This window comes from Cryptomeria japonica, chromosome 9 (assembly GCF_030272615.1).
Source record: "Cryptomeria japonica chromosome 9, Sugi_1.0, whole genome shotgun sequence".
NCBI lineage: Eukaryota > Viridiplantae > Streptophyta > Pinopsida > Cupressales > Cupressaceae > Cryptomeria > Cryptomeria japonica.
This window is the reverse complement of record NC_081413.1, coordinates 581,817,932-581,828,541: the sequence shown is the minus strand read 5'-3', so window position 1 is coordinate 581,828,541 and position 10,610 is coordinate 581,817,932. Positions and strand designations below refer to the sequence as shown.

Genomic DNA, 10,610 nt, shown 5'->3' with positions numbered 1-10,610 from the left:
GGGACCTCCCTTGATCCTCTCCCCTTGGACCTAACTCAAATTTGAAGCAGGAATTCCCTCCTAATGGCCCAAGTCGGAAAATCAGTCAATTAAACCCACTGGCAAGTATATAAGAGGGATTTCTCTTCTCATTTGAGATCCTATCACATCCTATCGAATATATCATCAAGCATCCAAGCATTCAAGAGATCAAGCATTCAAGAGCAATTGAGCATTTTCAGTCTTCCTTCAAGCTTTGGAGCAACAATAGAGAAAACATTTCAAGCATTGAAGAGGAGATCAACATTCTACTTCATGAAACCCTAATTCCATGTGGAGGCAAACAAAACTTCACAAGGAGGTATAAACATTTCAATTTCATTCAATTCAAAATCCCCTCAAAGAGGAGGATTTCTACTTTCACTCATTTCATTTACATTATTTTAACCACTTGGTTAATTCCAAAACCAAGGTTTGATATGAAGACAAACCCCTATTCTCAACACATTTCCCTTTCTATCTGTGTGTAGGAAACATGTGCGCAACTGTACTTCTGGAATAAAGCTTTATTCACAGAGATAAAACACCCTTTTTGACATGCGGAAAGTTCGGAGGATTGACAGGAGGGTGCCCCTGTCCAGACACACAGTCCCTGCAACTTTTGTTGGATTTCGTAAAGCAACTCCGAATCATCTCGAACTTCTCAGATCCAGGTGCACGACTGAATCCTGAATGTGTAGCTCACTGTTTTCACATACTTTGTCTCCTTTTTCAACACTTTGTCTTAATTCAATCAATCAACTTACAAAAGAGGGTTAATTCCATTCCAATCTGCTTAGTATTCAATCCTTGCATCAGTTGGGATTGGATCTAGTAGATTCATCCCCCTCTTTTGATTGTAAAGTCCCCCCAAGTGAAAATTGGAGCCTATTGAATTCTCTCTTTTTTAAGTGGCGAATTGGCTAAGGTTCTCCAATTTTCCACTTTACAGGTTAAAAAATGTAGGTTGAAAGCAAAATTATATATTTAAAACCTACACAAATTTTGTTTGTGATTCTTAAGTTGTGTTTCAAATTTTGTACCTATTTACTTGATTCATAATCTATTGTGCTTTAGAACTTAAGATTCTTAAGAAGCAAAAATTAAGATCATTTAGTTGACTATTGGTGAAGAAAACATAGGATGAAAAACACACTGTATTTCAACTTGCACAATTTTTTTAAAAAAATTAAAAATTTGAAATATTATCTATGTAGTTGGTTCATAATCTATTGTGGTTTAGAGTTTAGAGTTCAATAATTATAATTTTTTTTTTGGCATTTTATTGTTGGTGAAGAAAAGTGTAGGTTCAAAACTTACACAAGTTTTGTTTGCGATTCTTAAGTTGGGTTTCAAATTTTGTACTTGTTTAGTTGATTCATAATAGATTGCGTTTTATAATTTAAGATTCATCAATTGCAAAAATGAAGATTGTTTAGTTAATTGTTAGTGAAAGAAAATGTAGATTAAAAAATGAGTTGCAATTTTCAAGATGGATAAGTTATGTTTAGAATTCAAAAGTTGTCTTTGAAATTTATTTCGTATTTAGTTGATTCATGATCTATTGTGTTTCAAAATTTAGGATTCATCAATTGCAAAAATGAAGATTGTGATGTTAATTGTTGTTGAAGATAGTGCACATTGAAAACACACTCTTATTTCAACTAGCACAAATTTTGTTTCCAATTCATAAGTTGTGTTTCAATTTTTTATCTATTTACTTAATTCATAATTTGTCCTATTTCAAAATTTAAGATTTTTCAATTGTAAAACAAAGATAATTTAATTCATTGTTGTGAACAAAAGTACAAGTTGACAACCTACATAAGTTTTATTTATTCTTCTTAGGTTATTTTATATTTTTTAATTTGTTGGCTCGATCAATAGTTTGTTGTATTTCAAAATTTAGAATTCATAAATTGTTTTTCAATTTTTTTTCTACATTTCTCTACTGACAAAATAATTTAGAAATCATTAATTCAACAAAACCTTTTTTATGCTTCATAAAAGCAATATGATAAGCAAAGACAATAAAGAAATTACAATCTTATTCTTATTATTCTCTTTTTCTTTGATTCAAAAATTTATGATTTCTTAAAAAATTTAAACGAGTATTGCTCAAATTATTATTCATTAGATGAAATTGCAAGTTGTTTGCAATCTACACATTCGCCCTTCTTGGTAAATGATGCTTCAGCTGCCAATTTCAATTTTTAACCTTCATGTGGAGACAAAACATCCTCACTGGCGCGTACCTGCCTTTCTTTCCATTCTCTTTTTGCCAGTAACCAAATCATTAATGATTGGAAACAAAAAGGTTGGGAGTCTAAATCAGTTCGTTTTTGTTTGAATGTGGCTTTTAAACTTCTCCAGACCACACCAATGCAAGATTCGTTTAATGCCCTCCCAGATCCCTTGGAATTCCAAGTTAAGATATCATTTTGGAGATTCAAATATTGATCTCCATCTTGAAAATCTTATAACCTTTGCCATTTAAACACAACCATATTGACTACTTATCAATGCATAACGTATCCCTTGAATATATGCCCATGCACGGAAACATATGTATAAGGGGTATTGTATGGAAAATAGCTGACTCCAATCATGGATGTGGATAGGTTCAACATAACTGTTTTGAAGCCTCATGGTAATGGAAAGCCTTTTCCACTAATGTTCTCCATCGTTTTGATTGTCTTGGTTAATGTGGGTTCTTAGTTTGTGCGGGCTTGTTATAAGAGATGGTTGAAAGTCTTTTTATACACTTGTTAACTCGGTATTTTTGGTGTGGTATGGCGGAAAGTTCGAAACAATAACTTTGTGCATGGACTTGTGGGGAATGTGATCCAACACTCGCCAATTGTGTTATAAAAATGCTTCGTGTTGTATTTTTTGTAAGAAGAACAATGTTATGTCAGAGAAGTCTGAACATTGTAAATTATTTTTTTCTGTTACAAAAGCTTGCCTTGAAAACCACAAAAAGTTGTATTTTGATATGATCATAGGGTAAGAAAATTTCATAGTTTACCTTCCAGGATTTTTCCCCTTTATTTGCATCTACAACGTATCCACCCCATGAAATTAGGTCCCAATTCACAATTTTTCACTTTGGAATTTACTCAATTGCTATCATCTGTTGGGTTTGTGACTTGGTGAATAAAGTATCCAATTTAATGAGTTTGTGATCTATAACTGCAATGTTCCTCTCCACCTTGGCGAGGGTTTTCATTACCATGTTCCTCATAAGTTTTCTCAATAATCTTCATCATCATAATTTCCAATTTGAGACCTCCAAAAGAGATTTCGTTGCTATCCAGATAACTTTATCCACATAGTTTATTGTACAATTGTTTTCTTTGTTGTTCCTGGTCTGTGTGGTCCTGATGGTTTGAGAACCCCTATGATCATTTTTTTTAAATTCGTGAAGCATTTTTGAAATACCATTATATATGCACATTCCAAATTTAAATAGATTTACAAGGCTCAGTTTATTCCCCAGTCTGGTCACGAGGTCAACACCTGAATACAGGATTTGAACAACATATCTAAGGTGAAAAGTCATGCACCCAAAAGGAGGGTTACATGCCCAGCAGTCATATGGAAAATCAGATTTACATATATTTCAAAAGAGAGATTTGTAGGCTCCTCGTACCAGTGCTTTGCTATTTTTCACAAAATGTCCATGGTATTTTGTGATCATAAACAACACAGAATCCACCTGAATAGCTGTAAATTTGCATAATATAATTTGTTGAATAAAGTTCCGGCCCAAATAGCAGACATGCATAGGCACAGGGTTATAGAACTAATCCGGACAATCACTAAGATAGAACTACATCCGAACCAATATATGCTCTCCTCATGTAACCAAGCATTCCCTTGGTGGTAATCCCATCCCTCTCATTTCCTTCTGGCAGAAGAACTGTTCCCTTCAAGTGTCCTCATTTGACATTTTCTTCTGGATGAGAAGGATTCCATTCCCTTCAAGCATCCTTCCCATTTGGCATTTCCTTTAGGATGAGAAAATATTCATTTTTTTAGGCATCCTTCTCATTTCACATTTCCTTCGAGATAGGAAGAAATCCATTCAAGCATCCTTATCATTTGGCATTTCCTATTCTTCTGCCTCCTTCAGCTCTTCAGCCCACAGCTTTACAAGCTTCCTCACAAAGAGTTCAATGTCACAACTCCTCCATGGTATTACAAAAATGAACTGCAGCAAGTACCTTATCAGTATATATGGTAGTGAATGACTATATCATTTCATCAATTCAAAAGCATCTTTGGCAAAACAAACAGCCATTAATTTTTCCATAAACTGAGAATCTTTTGATCCCTTACCACTGTAAGTTTGACACCATGCACCTTATTCATTGTAAGCTTGTCTATATAGTTTTCTTCCTTTACTATCACCAGAAATCTCCACAAGAACATTGCCCGTGCTTGAAATGATGGAAACGGTTTGAATCTCTCACAATAATTTCTCTTGCAACAATCTTGGAGATAAACTTGGTTGCAGTGTGGCAATCCCCACACACTCGAAGGTTTTTGACAACTCTAATAGTTGTTCCAGGGGTTGTGTTTAACAACCCAAATACAATTGCCAACTTTTCACTATGGTGGCAGAGAAGTAGTTCCTTCTCCTCCTCCTCCACATCATTAAGTACAGGTCTTGTATCTGGAATATACCCTGCCGCTTTCATCTCCAAAGACAATTTCTCTAACATTGCATAGATTTCCTGTGTTTGTGGGTGTGATTTGTCTCCCACACAAAAAATATGTATTGTTTTATGGACTTCAATCCAACTACATCCAGGCATCTTTTTAACTTCTCTATCTTTCATCAGCTTCCTTAATTTTTGAACATCACCCCATTTGCCTACTTCTGCATATATGTTTGATAAAAGAACATAAGGTGCATCATGTTTAGGATCTAGCTCAAAAAGGAGTGTTGACACAAATTCTCCTAGCCGTATATTCTTGTGTGATCTACAGGTTCCAAGCAAAGACATCCACACAGCCACATCGGGCTTGACTGGCATTTTGATGATAAAGTTTAAGGTTTCTTCAAGATAGCCAGCACGGGCAAGAAGGTCAACTATGCATACATAGTGGGCCATCATAGGCATAATTGAATAAGACGTACTCATAAGATTGAAATAGATGCAGCCACCATCCACTAGACCAGCATGGCTACATGCAAATAAAATACAAAGAAAACTTACTTGGTCGGGGATGGTTCCTGAGTGCTTCATTAGTTTAAAGAGTTCAAAGGCGTCCTTGCTATAGCCATGCATTGCATATCCTGCTATCATTGCATTCCACGATACTACACCTGGGTTATTCATTTTATCAAACAGTTCACGAGCTCTATGTATGCTTCCACATTTTGCATACATGTCAATTACAGCATTCGCAACTACATCAGACCAAAAACCATTTTCAATTACTTTTTGCTGGATCTCAATCCCCTGTTTCAGAGCTCCAAGTTTGGCACATGCTGGGAGGATGCTGGCAAAGGTTGATGAGTCAGGCCTTACACCAACAAATTGCATTTGTTTAAAAATCTCTAAGGCTTTCTCAACAAGCCCACTTTGGGTACATCCAGCAATGATTGTGGTCCATGAGACTACGTCTCGCTGGGGCATTTTACCAAACAGATCGCGTGCCTTTTTTATGCTTCCACATTTTGCATACATGTCTATAAGGGCATTTGTAACCATTATATACGACACATTTTGGCTTTCAATTATCTTACGATGAATCTCCATACCCATCTTCATATCTCCAATTTTCGCACAAGCTGGGAGGATGCTCGAGAAGGTTGCCGAGTCTGGCTTTTCGCCCGCCAATTGCATTTCCTGAAAAACTTCCAAAGCTTTGTCAACAAAGCCATTTTGCACACACCCAGCAATGATTGCGGTCCAGGAGACCACATTTCCTCTAGGCATTTCTTTGAAAAGTCTTAAAGCCTCTTCAAGACTACCACTTCGTGCATATCCTGTAATCATCGCATTCCAAGAGATCACGTCTGCATTATGCATTTTGTCAAACAATTGGCGGCCCTTCGAAATTCTCCCACATTTTGCATACATGTCTATTAGGGTATTCATCACAATACCATCGGATAGAAATCCACATCTAACGATTTTTCCATGTATCTGCAAACCATGTTTTATCGATGCAACATTGGCACATGACGGAAGAATATTGGAGAAAGTGAACTGGTCAGGTTGGATAGCTGTTCGTTGCATTTTGTAAAAGAGAGTCAATGCTTCTTGAGGAAGTTCGTGCCTTCTGTAAGCTGAAATTATCATATTCCATGAGAAAACGTCTGGTTCAGTCATGTCATGGAAAACTTTGCGAGCATCCGCCAAACTTCCACACTTGTCATACATGTTGATAAGTTTATTTGGTAAAAGTGTGTGTGGGGTAAACGCAAATCCCCAGCCATTGATATGAGAGTGGATTTGCTTGCCCGCGGAAAGTGTTTTCTCGGCAATGCAGGCCTGCAATAGATGAAGATATGTAGAAATTTCTATGGGAGTGTTGTGGGTAGTAAGCAAAATGTGTAGAGCTTCTTTCAAGCGACCCTCTGTACAGAGTCCTCTAATATTTCGATTGAGATTGGTTACAAATGACATTATATGAATATGGTCACACAAGGTTTTTCAACTCCTCTGTCATTTTCATATTGGAGACTGTTTTAAGACACCACGTTACTTTTTCTGCAGAGAATGAATAGTCGTTTCGAAGGAAAAACTGTAAAACAAGTTGAATCAAGGTGTCTGCCAATGCAATAGTTGAATGGATTTGTAAGTTATTCGGGTTAATCCTAACTTGCCCTATATATTCTGATAGAAATAATGCACATTAATTTAAAAAAAAATTAAATTCAAAAAAATATCTAATTCATAAGGATTCCATAGTCTATAATGATATTAAGATTTTGCTTCTAAATTTGACTGTATGATATTTGTTGTCAACGTCTCAAATCAAACTCTATGATCCATCATTTTTCTTCTCTAACTATTTGTCTCGACGATGGATCATAGAGTTTGATCTAAAACGTTGGCAACAAAAATCATATATAACCAAATCATTTTAAATTTGGTTATGTATGATTTTTGTTGCCAACGTTTTAGATCAAACTCTATGATCCATCATCGAGACAAATAGTTAGAGAAGAAAAATGATGGATCATAGAGTTTGATTTGAGACGTTGGCAACAAACATCATACATAGTCAAATTTAGAAGCAACATCTTAATATCATTATAGACTATGGAATCCTTATGAATTAGATATTTTTTTGAATTGATTTTAAAAAAAAATTAATGTGCATTATTTCTATTTGACTATGTATGATATTTGTTGTCAACGTCTCAAATCAAACTCTATGATCCATCATTTTTCTTCTCTAACTATCTGTCTTGATGATGGATCATAGAGTTTGATCTAAAACGTTGGCAACAAAAATCATACATAACCAAATCTAGGAGCAAAATCTTAATATAAAAAATGTATAATTTTTTTCTTAAGTAATTAACTTCAATCAATTTTTCATGCTTGACTCTCTTATAATATATTTATAGTTTGAATTATATTTAATTTATCTCTAGATATTTTTTTACCCTACATTTTTATATACTAAAGCCTTAAACCCCTTCAGGATTTTGATCTTATTCATATTTTTGATTTATGATTTGAATACATCATATTTTCTAATTCTATCCAAATCTATTTTTTCTCTTATGTGTTTATTTGTCTTACTTATGATTTGACCTTTTAGTGGTTTTCACATTGCTAACTCCACCTTATGTGCTTCATTTTGCTAGACCATGGTCATGGACACCTTAGCTTTCATCCTAAATATATTCATTATCTTTTCCTATATGATTTATGATGATGATACTTGTTAGCCACTCACCTTCACATATAATGATAGGTATGGCTAAAAACTTATGAGCCCATATGCACTAGCATCTCTCTTCTCTCACTTGAAGCACATTGAGTCCTTCAGTCCTATATTTTTCCTTTGCCCTACAACCTACAAGTACTTCTTAAGTAACTCATGCACATAATAAAATTATAGTAGGAGAAAGCACCCACTAATACATTTGCCCTAAAATTCCGACGGAGGTTTTTGACAGAGAAGGTATATTGTGAACAAATTTGATTTTTTTTTTGAAAAATTGCTCGCATTCGTCAGAATTTCGACGATAATTCAATATCTGTTTTCGACAGAGAAGGAATTGGCAATGAAATTTGTGCTTTTTTACAAAAAGTGCTCGCGTTCGTCGAAATTTCGACGACCGCGAACATTACTTAAAAAAAAAAAAAGGACCAAGACATTTCAAATCATTTTTGCGACCTCTTCCCATTCTCACGTTGTCACCCCAGCAACGTACTCCTGCCCAAAGTAAGCGTACTCCAGGTTTTGGATGAGGCAAGTGAACCGTTTTGACCAATTAATGCCAGCTCCAAGCAGTCTTTGCTCATGGAATAGGGTTTACGAAAATGGGAGCAATGTTGGCTCATGGAATAGGGCATGCTCCCGGGGGCTAAAGACCAATAGGCTTCATTCCCCTTCTTTCATTCATTAGTATCGTCACCCATCTATTTTGCACCTACAAATAGTGATGTTTTTGATTCTCCGTTGGCCTGGGCACAGGTGTAAAGCTCTGTCAACATCCCCCAACCTGTGTGAAAATGGGAGCTTTGAAATGGCATGCTGACTGTTTAACAGATTGGCTCACAAAAATTGGAAGTTTTGGAACAAGGTATGAACATCTATCATAGGATAAATAATAGAGGAATTTTGTCACATGTTGTAGCTACAATTGCCAGGGTACATGTTTTAAAGATTTTTTATATCATAGAATCAACATTCCAATGGCTATTTATTTTTTAAAATTTGGATATCGTATTCCCAACTGATGTCTATTTTCATGAAACTATTCCTTTAGGCAAGCAAAAAAAGCCTGAAAAAACTACACAAGGCTTAAACCATTATTCATAGCCCCTAGAAAATCTCTTCATTACCAAAAAAACCTATTCATACTTGAAAACATTATTCACACCTAAAACATTGTCCATTTCTAAGACATTAATCACAACATCAAATAATATTCATAGTGTAAATAAACACTATTCATGTTTAAACTGTTGTTCATAGATTCATTTAACCTCAAAAATTACTCTAGAAGCTCTTGAGTCCAAATTTGTTGTTCTCTATACGAATTATGGGGTTTGAAATCTATTTAGTATGATTGTGTAATATCCCTTGTCCAATGATGACTAAAAAACAAGGAATATTTACTGTCAAATTTGCAAGAGTCCTCAAAAAATGAGCGTATGATGATGCAACCTCAAATTCCTCTTATTTCATATCTAAATCAAACAAATGCCTTATTGACAGTCATAAATACATGTTATAGGCAACTAATGTAAAATTACATGGACTGTCACAATAATGTATCAAAATCAGACTTCACTAGATTATTGGCATTTCGTCAAACATGTCATGCAACCTCTGAAAACATATTATAGCTACACGCCCATTCAAATCTTATTATAAACCGGTTCCAATGCAATCATAGGATCTTTACATAGGCTGACTACCAAGAGATATGCTATTGATTTTCTGAAGACATTAGACAGTCACTAACTGAAGCATATATCTCAAAATTACAATGAAAGAAGAGGTCTGAAGAACCTGATTAAGCTATGCCCAAGTCTGGTGATGTAAACACCAACATTACTCATCCAAAATAAAGGCATGTTAGAGTTATGATCTTCAATACTTTCACTTAGACAAGAGATAAAATTAAAAAACCACATGATTACTACAATAAATTTATTTTCTTATTAAAAATATAAATAATTACATTAGATATATATTCCACATAAAGAAAAGAAATGATGAAAATCATTTGTGTCTTAAATAATGAGATCAACAGCTAAAAATGGGAAAATAATATCCTAATTACGACTCCCTAATTAGTATAAGATACTATTTCCAATATTATACTAAGGATAAATATTCAAAAAGTATAATAATTACACTAATACATATATCACTCTCATGCCTTCCTTAATTTGATATAAGGTCCCTCTATCCAAATATGAAGTCTCAAGGGAGTTTTATGTGTCAATTATTCAAGCTTCTTCTAAATCTATTCCAACCTCTTCTTCCAACACGTCTTGATGATGGTTGAGGATCTTTAAACTTTGAAAATATGAATGAACACACTCCTCTAGACATGATTTAAATATCACATTTAATTATACACATGGATGCAATGGACATGATTTAGGATGTGTGCAATGAAGCGTGGAGGTTCATAAGAAATATACATTACATTTTTCTGAAGAAGATTTAGGTTTCTATCCTCCTCCTTTGTTGACATCCCCTCCCCCATTGTCTAATATATCTATGACTTTTCCAACAACTTTTAATCACAACAAGAGATAATTTTGTATGAGTTTCTTAAAGCCAACTTTATTACTCTCCCCTTGAAAAATTTAAGAAAAAACCATAAACAAAATCAGGACAATCCTTTTTTCAATCATCATCAACTATTTCACTAA

The 10,610-nt window shown here is 34.5% G+C and overlaps 1 protein-coding gene across 1 annotated transcript; it reads right to left on the bottom strand.

Annotated features, from left to right (window-relative positions):
* Window positions 1-3,477: 3,477 nt before the first annotated feature.
* LOC131032507 (pentatricopeptide repeat-containing protein At5g16860) lies at window positions 3,478-6,797 on the bottom strand. Its single transcript, XM_059211401.1, has 2 exons — window positions 4,360-6,797; window positions 3,478-4,231 (listed from the first exon to the last, which is right to left on the bottom strand). Exon 1 carries the CDS (start codon window positions 6,660-6,662, stop codon window positions 4,428-4,430), a length of 2,235 nt encoding a protein of 744 aa, XP_059067384.1. The 5' UTR covers window positions 6,663-6,797; the 3' UTR covers window positions 3,478-4,231; window positions 4,360-4,427.
* Window positions 6,798-10,610: the final 3,813 nt, after the last annotated feature.